The following is an 18,985-nucleotide window of genomic DNA, read 5'->3' on the forward strand; positions in this document are numbered from 1 at the left end:
ATTTTTTAAAGTATGATCTTAAAAAAAATTTATAACTACTAAAATAAATGCATATGGTTATAGATTGTCTTTCTAGTGAGAAAAAGAATACTATATTCAGCGTTAGGACTGTTTGGGTTTTTTTTCAATTGCTACCTGTCCATACTTGAGGAGAATAACTAGAATGTACACATATGCGAAGAAAGATCAAATTATGATGAAAATCATGTTTAAAAATAGGAAGAGCCTGTTGAAAGCATTTTGAAGCTGACTCATCTTTGGGTGAAACATCACCTAAACATTTACTCAGTCAAAGTTGCTGCAAGGGAAGAAGTTGGAATGGGCAGCTGGAAGCAGAGAATGGATTTCCGTTTTAGTAGAAATGGTGAGCTATTAGCTCAATTTCATCACTTGATAAAATTTTAGCCTCAGTCTCCTGAAATCAAAGGTCACAGTCCCTTTAATATGCAAAGGCTCCTCTTCTTATATCTGCCTGTATTCCACATGATCAGTCCTAGCTCTACAGTCTGAACATAGTTTAAAACCCAAGCAATAAAGCAATGCACACATTACACTTTCATAATCTTTTGGTTACAGGATTAACTTTGGGAGCTGCCTGCAGCCTCTCTCTAGTGAAAGACATCTTGACAAATGCAATCTCAGAGTACCCTGAAGAGAAGACAGAGGTTTTCTGTGCTGTCTTGCAGCAATTAAGAACTCTGGGTGGAGAACAGATAAGAAATGTTGCTGTATGTTGTGCTTACTTGCAATAACAATTGTAACAAATTGTAAGAAATGTGAAATTGCTTCTGACCACATGTAAAATTTACATTTTTAATTCTGCTTTTAGCAGTGAATTTTCTATCAATACATCTTTTTTGAGCTTTCAATATGTATAAATTTATAAAGAGTCTGCATGTTATACTGCCATCTAACATAAAAACGTGAAGGTGATGGAGAAAGTTGACATAAATTTCTGTTTTTGAAGTCATTAGGTGGAAACATCATAAGTAGAAAATCAACCTCAGACTTGAATCCTATTCTGGCAGCCAGCAACTGTATGCTCAATCTGGCTTCAAGAGGTAAGAGGAGACAGCCTGTCTGTAGTAGTGCCAGAGGTACAGGATCTTATTGTATGGGGAGAGGGGAAATAGCAACAGGTGAGCATTTGTTAAGGAACCCTTTTCCCCACTGTCATACAAGAACGCATCAGCAAGAGAAGCAATTTGCAAATGAAGAACACGTCAAAGTTTACCATGTCAAGAGTAAGCATTCAGACCAAACAGATCACATGTACTTCTGTGGGCTGTGAGTTACTATAAGCACTCACAATTTCAGTAGCTGTATACTAACTCCCCACCTCCCTGGTAGTTTTTTTTTCTGTAGCTGATGCTTTGCCCTGTTTTTAAAATCACCCTCTGGCCCTGAGAACTCTGGCTTCTCGTTCTTCACAGGTACTTACTTCTGATACAGGAGCCACTAGTTCAGCACCTTTTTCCATGCCCATTTCCTCAGTTTCCTTCCATCACTGTGTGTATACTGCACTTTACCTGCTCCTTTTCTTGTGCACTACCTTACTATTGGAAGGGTGATGAAATTATTGGTAAACATGAGCTATCTGGTGGCCTGGAATTGCATACTCTCCTTTCTAGATGCCTTATGTCCTTTTTGCCCTTGATCCACACAGACTTCATGTTGCTATTTCAGACTGTGTAATGCTCCACTCAACACCCTGAAATACATGTTCTTTAAGGGGTTGTTTCAGAGCCAGGATTTCTTGGAACAGATACACAAAAACTTACGCTGTGTGATTTCCATGACTTCTTCCTGTATAGTTTGGCATTGAGAGGAAAAATAGCTGTCAGAATGTTGTTCTCACAAGTGAAAGTACAAGCATTTGCATCTTCTTATCAACAATTCTAATGATGTGCTGTTGCGGTTTAACCCCAGCCAGCAACTAAGGACCATGCAGCCACTCACTCACTCCTCCTCCCCCCCTACCACTCCAGTGGGATGGGAAGGAGAATCAAAAACAAGTAAAACTCCTGGGTTGAGGTAAGAACAGTTTAATAATTGAAATAAAAAAAATAATATACTACTACTACTACTAGTAATGAAAAAGAAGATAACAAAAAGAGGGTGAAATATAACCCAAGAAAGACAAGTGATGCACAACGCAATTGCTCACCACCCGCTGATCAATGTTCAGCCAGTCCCCGAGCAGCGATCTGCCCCTGCCAGCCAACTTCCCCCAGTTTATATACTGGACATGTTGTCATATGGTATGCAATATCCCTTTGGCCAGTTTGGGTCAGCTGCCCTGGCTGTGTCTCCTCCCAGCTTCTTGTGCCCCTCCAGCCTTCTTGCTGGCTGGGCATGAGAAGCTGAAAAATCCTTGACTTAGTCTAAACACTACTTAGCACACTGATGTTTTCAGTTGCTGCTATCAATATTATTCTCATCCTAAATCCAAAACACAACATTATACCAGCTACTAGGAAGAAAATAAACTCTGCCCCAGCCAAAACCAGGATATGTGCCTACTTATTTGAGTGATGAAAAGGATCACTGATGGCTATCTCTTTCTGTTAACCTGGCAGAATATTACTGCTGGGTGAGGCTTTTAGGCATTTTGAGAGGTTTTAACATATTTCTTTACCAAATGGTAGTCAGTCAAACATAGGAAAAGTGGATTGTTCAAGAAAAGGAGGTTGCAGAAGCACTATTAGTATTTATCTTAGATCACAGTGTAAGAGAAAATGCACATTCCTGGCAGGCTCACAGGTGGGATTGGACAATAATCTTTATGTATGTAAACCAAGTGTATTCTAGATGGAATTACAAACGCAAAAATCCAGAAAGACCAGTGCTGCTGTTCTTAACAGTGTTATTTTCCAGATTCACACTTCAGCAAAATAAAATTACTTTACTAAACTTTTGCTGTCACACTAGTTATATTTGAGGAATGTGATTTTAATGCTAAATGATTGTCATGGTTTAAGCCCAGCTGACAACAAAGCACCATGAAGCTGCTTGCTCAGTCCTCCCCCCTGACCCTGATTATAGGATGAACAGGTTACGATGTCATCATCACACCTGACATGAAAAAGATGAAGAAAATAATCTTGCTGTAAAGCAGTCAGTCTTCAAGTACCATGTTCATTGAATGTGAGGGAAGTATTTTAAAATATGAACCTTTTAAAAATGGCACAGAAGATTATCTGGTTATAGAAAGTCTTGGGATAGGTCAGGGCTACTGCAAGGTAAATAGTGTCTAGTAATAAGAAATCACTTATTTAAAAATGCATTGGACACCTAAGGTAGCATGTGAAAAGTACAAAGGACACAGAATACTAGTTAAAAATACACTTTGACTGTCATCTGTCAATCACGTGGTTAAGTTCCACACCACACGTGGTGAATCACTGTGGATTTCCATCTCTATAATGTTCATGCCTCTGTGTTCTTGCAGAACGACAATGCTACTTGACAATTGTGTTACTGGTACAGCAGCAGTCCTACCAACAAAACTCCTTCAGCCAATGGAGCTTGTTTAATTAATAGAATCAATTATATGTGTTAAAAAGATTGCATTTCCAGAAGGCTTGCTAGCTTAGCTGTGTAGTGATACTGGCAAACCTGATGTAGCATAGATGTAAGTATTCAAAGGGCTCTTACAGATTTAGGTTCCTTGCAGAATTTTGTCCTCTTCCCTTTTGAAAATTCCATCTTTAATAGTATATATCATAGAATGACAAACATAGTCACTTTTAGAATAATCTACCAGAAAGAGAAAGGAAAAAGCAATAGCATTTATTCCCTTCTGGACTCCTAGAAGGGTTCAGACTCTAAAAAAAACCCCAAACCAACCAACCAAACAAAACCCCAACCCCAAAAGTATTTTTTTTTACTTTTGCAGCAGTTCTTTCCCATTCAGTTTTTTTCCTCATTTTTTATGTTTTAGAAGGAAAGGTAGTGATGATAGCAGCTGGAGAGATTTGGAACAGATTGACGGGAGTGGGGATGGGATCATCGTGGCAGTATCAGAAGGGAGGATTATGGAATAGGGATGATCTCTGGGCGCTTTCTTAGGACTCTGGTGTTACGATACTATGGAAGATGGAGCAGTCACTTGTATTTGTAGAGCATACCACTGACAATTTGTTATGTAAACTCTGCAGTTATTATTTACTCAGGAAGCCTGCAGGTGTTTTTTTGCCAATTAGAATATGATTGATGTATGTTAATTGCAAAATTGTACAGAATTTTCTGGATTTGGGATTTTTTTAGGAGGAAAGCGACAGATTCCTTTGAGTGATATTTTTGCAGATGGAGTTGGTAACAATACCATTACACCAGAAGAGATCTTAGTCTCTGTCTATATTCCCCACTCTGGGAAGGTAAGCTACTAGTTTGTTTTATTTGCTTTATTCAAAGTTAAAGACTATTAAATAAAGAGCAGGAGGGGGCATAATCCCTATGTCGAAAGCAACACTATTACTGCTCACTTTCTGAATTCCTTACATTTGATCCTGTCAGTGCCATACTATCTCCCAGTTTCAGCCAGAAAACACAAATCAGGAGGTAGCTGGTGATATATAAAGAGTGATATTCAGACAAAAGTTTACCCTATAATGATGAGTGCAATAGCAATTGTCTAGACTCCCTAGAGAAAGGGGTCTTGGACAAGCTGCCATAGTCCTCACCAAAGCAGGCTGCTCACCTGTGATATGGTTGACATCAAGCAGGTAAAGCATTGTCATCTCTTGAGGATTTTTCTTAAAATGAGATAAGATTGGACCCGTGTGTGGTGCTTCCATAAATGTTGCTGAACTGAATAATAGTCTTTAACTGGTATTGTGTTTGCAAGAGTGGATATGGGATCTTATAAGAGAATTACGGGTCATGTTATCCGAGTACTGAAATTTGGCAATACTTTGAAGCCTCTAAGCTTTTCGTCTTCTTATAAATGCAACTCCACTCCACAAGATCCCTGTCTTCCAGCTATCTACCATGAAAAAAATCTAGGTTATCTGAACTGTGTATATGATGGAGGATTGGATATGGGCTGCTAGAAAATCAAAGATGGTAAAGCTACTGAAAGGTCAAGAGAAGGAAGTGTATGGTCTTGAATGCTCAGGAGGTTGAATTTGTGCTCTTCATTTTTTATTCTTTCTTCATGTAGTGCAGTAACAAGTTCTGCTTTCAGATACTTAAATGTCTGCAGGTTGCCCACTTCTGTCTGATCTTGCTCAGGGGGAGTATGTCTCTGCATTTCGACAAGCACCAAGACGAGAAAATGCTCTCCCAATAACCAATGCTGGGATGAGAGTCCTTTTTGAAGAAGGTACAGACTTAATAAAGGATTTAAGCATTTTCTATGGAGGTGCTGTCTCAACCACAATCTGTGCAAAACAAACCTGTAGGACGCTTATCGGAAGGTACAATTTCTTTGCCTTCTCTCTATCTCTGAATAAAGGGACTTTGAGAACTTGGGTGTACTTCCTTGGAGCATGAAAGAACAGAAAGATTTCACTTGCCTGGCTGATGCCACGTATGTTCAAGTGAATAATCTGGTCAAGCCTTAATGATGACTTTTCAGGATTGTTACATTTTGGAGTCTGCACATGGGTGCAACTCTGGTGTGAAGTATGCAGAGAGATATGAGATATGAGCTGTGAGATAGGTGGATGAGGTATACAAAGTCAGTTGTGTACCTAAGCCCAAGCATCGGCAAATGATGCTGTATCCTATAGGTTTGATAATCCCCTAGTATCAGTGTTCTTGAGTCCTTCAGTTTGGCTCGAATAGTTAGAAAGTTCGAGAATTTCAGATGTGCTCAATAAACTTAGGAGCACAACTCAAACCTTAACCTTTTCAATATTTCTTCATCTACAAGATCCAAATAATCTCTGACGTTAATCCGTGACATTCCCTCCCACTTTGCAGCATCTTTCCAAGTTTTGGAGGAAAAAAATTACAAATAATTCAAGCAGTATAAAACCATTAATCTAAACTGAGTCCTACTGGACTGTTTTACCATTTAATATACAACTGTTTCAGTAGTTGAAGTACTCATTATTTTTTCCTGCTTTACATCATTAAATTTATTCTAACAGCTTTATATTTTGATATCTAGGGTTGTGTAACTATGGAGAATTAACTGTGTTGAGATACTTCAAGGAGTCAGCCTTTTTGGAAAATGTGACTACTATCCAGCACTGATCAGATCCCTTGAAAGTATCTACAGTTTGCATCAATATTACTACCCACTTTTCTTTAAATATAGCACAGTATCTGCAGAATAGTGATAATCAGTAAGACTGTTAAATCAGCTTTAAAGCTGTAATAGGTTTTTGTTTTGTTTTGTTTTGTTTTTAAAAGGCTGGCATAAGACTCAATTCCATTGACTTAAGGGACCTGACTTCTGTGAGCAACATTGACCTACACCGTTTTCAAAATTGCAAGCCATTATTAGAATCAATATTTTGGCTTCATTGTGAGCAGGATTATGCCTGTGGTCCATGGTACAAATGTATTACTGCAATTTGTTTGCGTTTTTTTGAATCCTGGTCTGATTGTATCTATTAATCTTCTTGACAGACACTGGAATGAACAAATGTTGGATGAAGCTTGCCGACTAATTCTTAAGGAAATTGCTCTTCCAGGCTCACCCAGTGGTGAAAAAGTAGACTATAAGAAAACTTTGGTAGTCAGTTTCTTCTACAGATTTTTCCTCGAAGTATTGCAGTCATTAAGGACAATGGTAAATTGGTTCTCCTTGTCTGCTTTTGTGCAAACTAGTGAAAGGTTTTTTTCTCTCTGTTGATGCTTCCAATTTGTACAACATGCTAAATATTGTCTTTGGGGTTCAGATCTACAGAAGAACGTAAGTGCTTAGCTCCCAAAGAGATTGATGGAGAGATTGCCCAATTAACTTATAGGTGCTCAGATACCTTTACCTTCGACATTAAGCTTTAAAAAAAAATTGAGTTATGTTAATGCAACAATATATCAGTATTGACCTCCCAGGCCCAGAGAAAACATACTTGAGGTCTTACTCCATCTGTCTGTAGTTCAAAGCATAAATAGACAGAATAAAAATAAGGGCTTTGGAAAGCAACTGTAGGTGTTAAACCAACCCTCCTTCTTGTATGAGTTGTTGACTGGGAGAGGAGGACTCTAAAATTTCACTTCCTAATACATTCTAGATGTAAGTTACTTATTTTTGTCTTAAATCTGTTCTTATGAGGAAAAATATCCCTTTTGCTTTTTTATTCTGTGTTACCTTGAGCTCTTTCCTCTGCATTACCATTACAAGGTAATTTACTACTGCCAAGAGTGATTCTGTGCCAGTTTTGGACCCCAGAACAAAGCTTTTCTGACTATCCCTGCTTTATGTTGCTTACTTTAAACAAGCATATTTGTTGAATCCAATAAATTTTAAAATATTTAGTGAAATCTCAAAATGCTACATTGTTTTAAAATTGTTCTTTTAGAGCCTTTCTAGCTTGTGAGAGTCTTGAAGGAATTTCCTGTATAAAGAGTTTGTATTTGGTGATTTTGGTTGTTAGCTTTTTTAATTGGAAAGTTCAAAATGTGAGTTTTAGTAGTAATTAACTTCCTTTTCAGGATCCTTGCCGCTATCCTGGCATACCTATGGAATATAGGAGTGTCCTACAAGATTTCAAAACCAAAATTCCCCAGAGTATCCAGATATACCAGGCAAGTGATTTTATTCTAAGATTGTTCTGTGCTTTGCAAGACCTGGTAAAAGGTCACAGTTCAAGCATGACCCTTGTTGTGAAGCTCAGGTACAAATTTTCCAAAGGATCGAAGGCAACAGGCTCTTAGTGGTTAATTTTAGCTGTATCTCAATTAGGAAAACCTTGTCTGTAAAAATAGACTTATATGGGTATACTCACTTCTTCTAAACAGTTCTCAAAAGATGAATATGCTGAACAAACTCCATTGTCAGACTGATTAAACTTGGTATATTGCAGTGTGCAACCCAATTGGAAAAAAATTAGAAGAAAATAAAAAAGACTGAAAAGCCTATAGAATACTGTAGCTATCACTGTAGTATTCTTGTCTCAAGATACTCTTTTCTTAAGATCTCAGAGGGCTTTTAGGTCTTACTGTAGATTTAGGAATCAAGATGGACTTTGTGATGGCTATCTGATCAAAGTAACAGGAGTATTCAAGGAGAAGTCAGCAGTAGAGGGCAGCAAAGAACACCTTTTGTTTTTTCTGAGCTCACCCCTGTGACTTAATCATGGTGGGAACTGCAACGATTTTTGATATTTTGATACCGTCAATACACAAGTTAAAATCCCAAGTTTTTGAAAACCTAAAGAAAATTAAAATTAAATCTAGGTAAAGATCTTTTTTCACTTTCAGATATTCTTTAGAATAACATTTTAGCTTTAAATACCTCAAATTTGTTCAAGTCATTATCTTCAGCTTCCTTCAGAGTTATCGTCCAAAAAAAAGTCACTACAGACTTATAAAAGGGGCCAGGGTCAAAGAAACTAGTTCTTTATGACTTTCAGTAATTTATTCCTCAGCTGCAAGTAAATGATGGAACAACAGAAATGGTAACAATTTGTTATTCAGATCAGTTGACACTGAGCAACAGAAATTACTTAGAAACTCAGAAAAATCTGTTTTTTTCACTTTAAATTTCTATCTAACTTTTGCAAGTCCCTATCTTTTGTCTGTACTTCTTCATGTGAACATTACTAAGCTTTTAAAATTAAGGGGGAAAAAAAAGAATGTATATCCTGAAAGATAATTACCTGGTCATTCTGTTAGTGGAAAAGTTGAGATGGTTTGGCTGAGACAGCCGTTTGGAGAACTTTAAGAATCCAAGTGAAAAGGTTAATAAGGCACTAAATTCATACAAAGGTGCAAGGAAGTAAAATTAGGACGGAAATATTTAAACAATTTCTCACTGATTTACATTGATCAGTTGCAATCTTTCAGCGAGGAAGACAAATCATAGGAATCACTGCAAATAGCTCAAAATACAACACCATACACTGGTAAAATACAGAGTAGAATCTTGTGACAATAATTTGGAAAATTACCAAAGCTTCATGACACCGATCAGTAAAAGAGGAAACTGCCCTTCTGAAAAAGAAGTGCTGTTTGTATCACTTTGATGTAAATGATTAAGGAAAAAATCCAAGTAGACAAACCTGTGCAAGCCTCTCAGAAGGCTCCTTAGGAGAACAAATTGAAGAAATTCCCAGGAGCAGCAGTCAGGTCCTGCATCCACATCTGTTTTCAATATTGAACCAGAAGATTATAATATCCACAGTTGTTCCTTCTGAACAGTTGTTTCTTCATCTGATTTTCTGATTTCTGTAAGAATAATGTGACTATTCTTTTTTTAACTGTTTGGGGGTGGGGTGTGTGTATTTTTGACTGTACAGGACATAAAGCTGAGTCAGTCTCCCCAGGATCCTGTAGGACGGCCCATTATGCACCAGTCTGGAATTAAGCATGCCACTGGTGAAGCAGTTTACATTGATGATCTTCCTTCTGTGGATGGTGAGCTCTTCCTGGCTGTCGTCACTAGCTCCAGAGCTCATGCTAAGATTGTGTAAGTGTTCAAAGTGTATCTGAAGAAAGTGTTATCATGAATTGCTGTCTGAGATTTTTAGAGCAGACTAATGAGTTATGTGTATATAAAACAGCATGCCTGATGCCCACACTGGCTCAGGTGCTGAAAGCAATATTGTCACTCTAGTAGGCGGATCTATTTGGATTTAAGTGTTTCACTCCATATTACTGTACTAAGAGGGTTGAACTGTTTCTGGTCCATGAGCCAGCCTAGAGCTAGCCTAGATACCTCCACAAAGTGCTGAGCTGTGCAGTGCAAGCAGGCACCGAAACTCAGCTTTACCAACACAGCTTTGCCATCTCAACTCTATTATGAAAACAGAAGATTGTTCAAAATGTAGGAAATAGTGTTGCAAGATTGCAGCAACAAAGTAGCAAAGCTCATATGAGGCCTTATAGGAGAGGAAGATGGGAAGAGGATTTTATTTTGAAAGAAAACTTTTCACTTATGTTTTTACACTGCCAAGATACATCTATTCTAGCAGTTTGTTCAACATTCAGGCACCAAAATGCACATATCCAAGTTGTCTGCCCAGCATTCAGGCACCAAGATATGTATCCAGGTGGTCTGGTCAGGATTAATTGTGATGACAGAGAGGACTGGGGCTGCTAGCTATAGAGTCCTTGTCATATTTCCTGGCTTGTTCTTATGTTGGTGATAGTATGCTGGGTTTGGATGTGCTCTTTTTGTTACCATCAAGGAGCTGACATCACCCCCATTTCTGTGAGTCAGTAGGATTTATTCACTCTCCTTTGTCCTCTGATCTGGGTGTCCAGAGAAGATGCCTGTAGATGTGCTGGGACCTTGATGACCTGCTAAACTAGGTGCTGTCAAAACATGCAAGTCTTATAAATCTTCTGCTGTTCTTTCTGATGCTTCTACACCCATACATTCCCATTCATTCTCCATTTATACTGGTCTTGCCATTTCTATTATAATTCTCTACATGAACTCTGCATTTGTAGATGCTTCAAATATTTGTATCAGTTTGATATCTGTGTAGGCTGTGAGGTCTTAGAAAGTTGTGATTGTGGCATCATAATTGTGCAGTGATTTTCATTAAATCAATACAGTTCAGGCAGTCTAATGGGCCAATGATTTCCCTGTTGCATCTAGAGTACTTCCTAGAAACAGAGCAGGTTAGTAGAATTTTAAATTGCCTTTGACCTGCACTTCTTTCCATGCCAGAGGTAAAAGAAAAGGACATGTCTGAACGTATGAGCACATCCTGGCAGTACAAGAAACTTACCTGTGTATTGTGTTCCCTTCCTCTGTGCAACACTTTGTAAAAGTAATGAATTAATACCTCTCTCTTCCCATATCCCAATCAGATCTATAGATACCTCAGAGGCTTTAAAAGGACCAGGTGTGTTTGACATCATAACAGCTCATGATGTACCAGCTACAAATGAGTTTTACTACTCTGATGGTCCAGAGATCATATTTGCAAGAAACAAGGTATAACTACAGTCTTTTTAATACTGATTTTCTTCATTTTTTACTGTTTTTCTTCAGATTTTTATAATGAAATTTTACTTGCTGGCTCTTGAGTTTCTGTATTATGTGTACATCAGGGAATCACTTTAGGCATGTAACAAGGTAAATGTCTTAAATTTTTTTCCACTCCCTTTTTAACTTCAAAATAGCTGATGTGCATTATATTCTGCCTAGAGAAAAATATATAAATCAGAAGAATACAGATTAAACCTCACAAAACCATCTGAGTTGTTGCAAGAGTATATTTCATTGAAAGTTAGGCTCCCAAATCACTGTATTCTCCTTGATTCCCCAGTTATACTGGTATTATTATTTATTTATTTATTATTTATTTATTACTATTTATTATTTATACTGGTATTTCTAATAATTTGTTAGCGTCATGGATGATCTAAAAAATGCAAAGATCCTAAGTCAAAACAAAATTCTAAAAAGGAAACATGAATAGTGGTTACACAAAAGAATAATATCAGCAGCACATATGGGAATAATTTGAATCCACTGTTCTATTAAGTGATGTGTATTTTACAGGTGATTTGTGTGGGTCAGATTGTCTGTGCTGTGGTTGCAGATTCAGATATTCACGCCAAACAAGCAGCTGCAAAAGTGAAGATAGAGTACGAAGTGCTGGAACCAGTGATCTTAACAATTGAGGTACTAATAATTTCTTTTCTTTTGCTTTTTTATGGTTTTATCTATATAATTAATGGAAGAAGCTGTTCATACTCTTCACTTGTTTTTTAAACATGATTTTCTAAGGAAACAAGGTGAATATGAACATCCAATTAATCAGTCTGTCAGTCTTCCTATAAATAACTTTTCAACCTTTTGGGTAATTTTGACCACTTGTGATAGATAGGCAACAGTCTCAAAGGTATTAAAGTCCCACAAATTTCATAAACATAAGAGTAGAAGAGAACTCTTTTAATGTTCCCACTGAGGAAAAGGCAATGAGCATCCTGGTTGTTTATAATTCCTTTGGTAGCTACCAGTTGGTCAATCAGCTCCTGATTATCTGTAGCATTTTGTATCTGTTATCAGGCTAGCAAGCCAACAAAGTTAGGCTGGAGATGTAGGAAGTGTTGGAGCAATGTGAGGGGAAAGATGTTAAGGATATAAAACATTTCTAAAATGTGATGTGGGAGTCATAGAGGAAATGGACTTATGCTGAGTTAATGAGATGAGTGGAAGTAAGGAACTAAGGACACATTTGCAGGCAGCCAGCATTAGTTCTGGTAGTCACTTTACAGCTTGTTTCCATAATGCATGTGGGGTGTGACAGAACAGTCTTTCTGGTATAAAAATAGAAGTAGATTGGCAAATTTTACTACTATTTCCTTACAGTTGAAACTCCAATGAAGTCTTATTAGAAATAAAGCAAATTGTACTTAAAAAATAGATTCTACTTTTACTTAGTCCTTGTGATTTCTTCCCCTCTTAACGGCATCACTCTTTGGATGATGGGGTTGCATTCTTATTTTGTGCTCTCTTGGTCACTTGCTAAATGTATGAGAAGGAAGAGCAGGTTGAATAAACTGAATGCATTTCCTTCAGAAACTGCTATCATCAGTAACACAAGATACATCAGGAAAGACTTGCTCAACTGAATACACAAACTCATCAACAAAGACAGTGAAGTGATGAAATACTGTTGTTCATTGGCTTTGATAGCTGGTGGTTCAAATCTCTGAAAAGAATGGTGTTTCTCCTGAGAGTAAAATGCTACAACAAGCTGAGAACCTTTAAAATACTTTAAAAAACTATTTCTCTTTTTCTCCACTGCAGGAAGCTATAAAGCACAACTCGTTCTTTGAGCCAAAAAGAAAATTAGAACACGGAAATGTTGATCAGGCATTTGAAACTGTTGATAATATAATTGAAGGTAAACTGCAGAATACATTTGGTGGGAAGTTGTTGTCAGCATTTGGATTTGTCTGTCTGTTCTTCAAGTCCAAGTTCTACCTTTTTTCCATATAGCCATTAGGCCTGAGAAAGCTTTTGGTCACCTGGAAAAAAGTGTGATTAAACCTACTGGTTTTGTGGTCCTGCTACTACACTCAAGCTTTCTGCATCCTCTGTCCTTGAAACAGAATCACAGAATAATTAGGCTGGAAGGGGGTCATCTAGCCATCTAGCTTAAAGCAGGTGCAGTTAAAGCAGGTTACTAAGGGCCATGTCCAGTCAGGTTTTGAATACCTCCAAAGATGGAGATTCCACAACCTCTATAGGCACCTCTTGCAATGTTTGACCACTTTCATGGTGAATTTTTTTTTCTTATATTGGGTTGGAATTTCTTGTGTTCATTGCCTTTTATCCTTCCATTGTGCATCTCTGAGAACAGTCTGGCTCACTCTTCTCTACACCCTCCCATTAGGTAGTTGTGGACAGCAGTAAGATCTCCCCTTAACCCCTTTCTTCTTATGGTTGAATTAATCCAGTTCTCTCAGCCTCTTCTGATACATCCTGTGGCCCAGCCCCCTGACCATCTTGGTGGCTTCCTTCTTGACCTGGTCCAGTATGTCCATGCTTTGTTTAATTTATCATGTTTTATTTAATATTGTCACCACTTGTAGGCAATATTGTTTCACTATTAATCAAGTTCTGTTGATGCCACTGGAACAAGACCAATTTAATCCTGCAAGGAGTTTCATCTGTGTTTTTATTTTAGATGTTGTTCATTCATACAAGAAGCATCATAAGATTTGACACTGATTACCATAATTTACATGATGATGTGCAGTTAGTTCTTTCCTGGTTAATTTCTTCTGTCCTTTTCTCTCACTAACACTTGTGTTTTTCTCTTTGGATCAGGGGAGATTCGCATTGGGGGACAGGAACACTTCTACATGGAGACTCAGAGTGTGCTTGCCGTTCCAATAGGAGAGGATAAAGAAATGAATGTGTATGTGTCAACACAGCATCCAGCAATTATTCAGGTAATACAGAGCATTCTCAGAGAAAGTGGTTGAACCTGTGATAATAGAGCCTTTTAAGTTTGGTTTACAAATCCATTTTAACAGTTTAGAAGCAGTAGGAACATGAAATTGCACATCTGGTTTATCCAACAATAGCTGCTTTGTAGTACTGCTGTATCCTGATAAACACTGACCACTGCACCGTGAGGGTAAGGAGGAAGTAAAAGGCTCTTATTTCCCTTTGAACAAAGTACCTCACGGCTCACTATTGTAAGCATGAAGAACTCCCTGTGGAGCACTGAGGCTCCTCCATCTCTGTTAGCTTTCCATTGAGGTAAGGAGCAATCAGCGCCCTGTAGAGTCAGAGTCTGCTGAGGGTTGGATCAGTTCTAATGGCTGTAGGTGAGACTTCTGCTCCATGCCAAAATCATAATCATAGAATGGTTTGGCTTTGAAGAAACCTTTAAAGATCATCTAATCCAACCCCCTGCCATGGACAGGGTTATCTTTCACTAGATCAAATTTCTCAAAGCCCTGTCCAACTTGACCTTGAACGCTTCCAGTGATGGGGCATCCACAACTTCTCTGGGCAACCTGTTCCAGTGTCTCACCACCCTCATTGTAAAAAATGTCTTCCCTATGTCCAATCTAAACCTACCCTCTTCCAGTTTAAAACCGTTGCCCCTTGTCCTGTCAGTACAGGCCTTGGTAAAAAGTCTTTCTGTTTCTTATAAGCCCCCTTTATATATTGAAAGGCCACAATAAGGTCTCCCTGAAGCCTTCTCTTCTCCAGGCTGAACAACTCCAACTGTCTCAGCCTTTCTTCATAGGAGAGGTGTTCCAGCCCTCTGAGCATTTTTGTGATGGTAAATGGTAAAGCAAAGGCTGACATAGCGTATGGTCTACATAGCAATAGCTATGGTGCATGAAACTGATAGTATTTCAGACTCAACACTGGCATTTTGTGTTCAAAGCCCAGTTCAGCTCCTTTTATCATTTCCATTATTATTGTATTGCCAGTAGCCAAGAAGTATGAAGAACTTTGTGTTTGAGAAAATGATTTGAAGCAAGAATATTCCTGATACTAGCAAGACCTTAGACTATTAAGAAACAAATAGTTTTATTTGAATTAAAAATTAAAATCAAACTTACAATCTTAGTAATAAAAATAATAACTCTATTCTAATCCCTTTTTATTATACCTGAAGCTTCTTACTGTTTAGGTAATGAAATCCAAGGGTATTATTCTTCACTCCTGTCCACAGCCATTTCACAGGCTCCATGGTAGAGATTTTAAACGTGAACACTGCTGAGTGTTTGTTATCTTCTTCTTGCTTTTTAAGCTAGGGTAAAAGAAAAATTATTTTCATCTGATTTAAAAAAACAGAAAACAAACTAGAAACATCTATGGAACCCTTTTCTAGAAAAGGTTTTTATTTCAGAACCTAACTTTTTGGCTTAGTTTGTGTTGGCATAAAAGATTAAAACTGGTTTTACAGGAGATGGTAGCTGCAAGTTTAGGTGTTCCAGCCAACAGGATCATGTGCCATGTTAAACGAGTTGGTGGAGCTTTTGGTGGGAAACTCCTGAAAGCTGGCTTACTGGCATCAGTTGCTGCAGTGGCAGCAAACAAGTAAGTGTGGTATGTATGTATTGGGATATGAAGAGAAAATGGGGTGAACAAGTTTTGCATTTTGCTAAAGTGCTTTCCCCTTTCCCAAAGTTGCTAGCCAAAAAGTCATAAAATCCTGACTGTTCACATTTTGTAAGGCTATTCAGTGCATTTCTTTGTTTTGTTTTGTTAGACTGCTTATGTTAAGCCTCAACTAAATTAACGGTACTTGAAGAAATTGGTATTAGTATAAGCTAGAAATATTCTTGAAATGATTGAGCATTTCAAAAGGACCAGTCCCTAACTACAGAGGCTTTGTATGTACATTCAAAACATGACATTAACCATCCAGATGTGAACTTTACTGGCACAGCAGGATGCAGAAGGAAGAGTTCATGAGTGGAACTGCTTTTAAGAACAAGTAGTTCTAGTTCAGTCCCCAACATCTTTCAGACAAAATTAGCTTAAATCTATTAGATATTATGGTTTTGCTAATATAATTTGAATTAATTTAGGAACCTTAACACATAAAGCTTCATCCCCCACCCTCCAAATTTGGCAGGATAATATTGGCAATTAGCTATCAGGAGGTAGTAACCTCTTTTATAAGCATAAACTGATATGCTGCAGAATGCACATCAGGCTACATCCTGTCTTAGCCAAAATCATCTTGTAATCTGAGTGGTTAGCTCAATGCATTTCTCTTGTTACTACTGTCACTGTTGTACAAACTGCTCTTGATTATTTTTGGCCATGTTATCTGTGTTTTGGATTAACCAGACCATGCTAAAAATAATATTTTTTAATATTTTAAATAATCTATTTTTATTGTTATGACTTTATTTTACATCTTATGTCTGTTTTTTTTTTCAAAATTAACTATTTAAAATGGTATATGCACTTGTAGACTAATTTTCGTATTATTATCCATGTTTTGGTTTTATTCCAAGTCACCCTATTTCAGTACAGTTCTGAATAGCTCAGAGGTGACTATGTCTTGCTTAAAGTTGAATGCTAACTGCTGATAGCTCACTTAACACAGTTCAGTCTTAACACTGAAATAGCAATTTCTTCAGAAGTTTGCACTGAGTTATCTCATTGGCTTTCAAGAGATGAAATTAAAATTCTGATGTCATTGTAAATGCAAAAAACACCCCCAACTCCAGACATAGCTGTAAGCATATATTTAAGCCTATTAAAGTTAAGTTTAATCTAAATGCATATTTATATGCATGGCTAGATCTGAATACATGATGAATAGCCATCTTCTTAATAACATCTCTTATTTTGACTGAAATTTGACTTTTCTTTTGTTGATTTAGAACCAGCAGAGCAGTCCGTCTTATTCTGAGCCGAGGGGATGATATGTTAATCACTGGTGGCCGACATCCTTTTATTGGTAAATATAAAGTGAGTGCCACAAGAATTCAGTGAAAAAGTACCTGCCCATATTCTGTGAATAAGTATTTCAGTGTTACTGGTTAATATTTGCTCTATTAATGAAAATTAGTATAACCAATTCAATTTTAAAACAAAACTACTAGCCAGGAAACCAAGAGATAGCGTTACTATACAGCCCTTTCTCTGCTTCTGCCTCTCTCTCTGCAGGGGTTTTTTTTTGTTTGTTTGTTTTTTCTAGTCCCTTTGTGTCCTTTTCCTTTTATAGCTCTTTCTGTCTTTCTTTCTGGGAATGGGAAGCCAAACTAGCTCAGACTTCTGCAGAAGTTTATTTTTAAATGTCCACATGGTTATGTTCACACAAAGGAGCAGCTAGTTTTTACAGAACCAGTGTCATACAGGAAATCTCACCCTGTGGAGGAAATTAATCTCTTCCCTGCTCATGCACTGTCATCAGTTGTAACTATTCATTAGGACAATTTCTGCCTTCTTTTCCATCTCTACTACATAGGTAAAGTAAGAGAGATTTTGTAAGATGCTTCACTTAAGTTGAAAATGAGCTGTAGCTCATGTTGAGAATTCAGGAACTATTAGTGGCAACAGGTGAAGAGAGAGATGTGAGATAAAGATAACATTTCTTCATTAAGAAAAACAAATGTCATACTCCATCTACCAGACACTATTCTTACAGTCAGAGCAGAGTTTGACTTTGTCTACAGTGACCATTCCTAGATGACACACTTACCAGCCATCTCAGGCAATACTGTTGTGGTTTAACCCCAGCCAGCAACTAAGCACCACGCAGCCGCTCACTCACTCCCCCCCCACCCAGTGGGATGGGGGAGAAAATCAGGAAAAGAAGCAAAACCCGTGGGTTGAGATAAGAACAGTTTAATAGAACAGAAAAGAAGAAACTAATAATGATAATAACACTAATAAATTGACAACAGTAATAATAAAAGGATTGGAATGTACAAATGATGCACAGTGCAATTGCTCACCACCTGCCGATTGACACCCAGTTAGTCCTCGAGTGGCGATCCCCCACTCCCCCAGTTTCTATACTAGATGTGACGTCACATGGTATGGAATACCCCATTGGCCAGTTTGGGTCAACTGCCCTGGCTGTGTCCTGTGCCAACTTCTTGTGCCCCTCCAGCTTTCTCGCTGGCTGGGCATCAGAAGCTGAAAAATCCTTGACTATAGTCTAAACACTACTTAGCAACAACTGAAAACATCAGTGTTATCAACATTCTTCGCATACTGAACTCAAAACATAGCACCTTACCAGCTACTAGGAAGACAGTTAACCCTATCCCAGCTGAAACCAGGACAAATACACAGGAAGCCACTGGGCTTCCCTGCTTCTTCCTTTCCCATGGGCTGATGTTGCTTGTTATATGCTGTACTTATATAGATCACAGATGCCAGGTGGGAAAACCAATATCTTAGGAACATTCTTTCTCTCTTGCCCTTATATAGTTTCAGTGAACGCTGCCCAGAAATTAATAGTGCAGTATGACCCTAATTGTGTGGGTTACATTCATTTTCGAAATATGCAAGCACTGAAGAAATGAATGAATGAATGCCAAAATATAAATAGGTTATTGTTGATCCTTCTAGGTTGGCTTCATGAATGATGGTAGGATCAGAGCTGTGGATGCCAAATATTACATTAATGGAGGATGCACCCCTGATGACTCTGTCCTGGTAAGGATTTTATAAGCTGACAGATCTTACAACGTGGAGGAATCATTAGCTGGAAAATGATGAAGACCAAATTCCCTTGCATATGTATTGTTAATCATGTAGCCTTTTGATGTTTTAAAATACATAGTACCAGCATTTGTGCCTGCCTAAAGGCTTAGGTCTACAAGGCTGGGAACACCTTTCTTAGCCTTCAGAAAATTCATAGTGATAGTTGTCCTGTTACTATCTCTATGCATTTCTGTACTG

The 18,985-nt window shown here is 37.9% G+C and overlaps 1 protein-coding gene across 5 annotated transcripts in view; it reads left to right on the forward strand.

The window, feature by feature from the left end:
- The window catches only part of AOX1 (aldehyde oxidase 1), a 53,072-nt gene that overhangs the window by 11,841 nt on the left and 22,246 nt on the right, over nt 1-18,985 (forward strand). For all 5 annotated transcript variants that reach the window (XR_774173.1, XR_774174.1, XR_774175.1 and 2 more), the window contains exons 11-24: nt 577-728; nt 968-1,061; nt 4,270-4,379; nt 5,236-5,420; nt 6,583-6,745; nt 7,612-7,704; nt 9,417-9,586; nt 10,939-11,065; nt 11,636-11,758; nt 12,890-12,986; nt 13,916-14,040; nt 15,519-15,652; nt 16,954-17,041; nt 18,653-18,739. Coding sequence is in view for 2 of the 5 variants with exons in the window: in XM_010564545.1 (XP_010562847.1) it covers nt 577-728; nt 968-1,061; nt 4,270-4,379; nt 5,236-5,420; nt 6,583-6,745; nt 7,612-7,704; nt 9,417-9,586; nt 10,939-11,065; nt 11,636-11,758; nt 12,890-12,986; nt 13,916-14,040; nt 15,519-15,652; nt 16,954-17,041; nt 18,653-18,739 (1,748 nt within the window). In the remaining 3 variants the exon portion in view is untranslated. The remainder of the gene's footprint in view (nt 1-576; nt 729-967; nt 1,062-4,269; nt 4,380-5,235; nt 5,421-6,582; nt 6,746-7,611; nt 7,705-9,416; nt 9,587-10,938; nt 11,066-11,635; nt 11,759-12,889; nt 12,987-13,915; nt 14,041-15,518; nt 15,653-16,953; nt 17,042-18,652; nt 18,740-18,985) is intronic.

The sequence above is a fragment of the Haliaeetus leucocephalus genome, unplaced genomic scaffold (assembly GCF_000737465.1).
Source record: "Haliaeetus leucocephalus isolate CR32 unplaced genomic scaffold, Haliaeetus_leucocephalus-4.0 Scaffold1, whole genome shotgun sequence".
NCBI classification, from domain to species: domain Eukaryota; kingdom Metazoa; phylum Chordata; class Aves; order Accipitriformes; family Accipitridae; genus Haliaeetus; species Haliaeetus leucocephalus.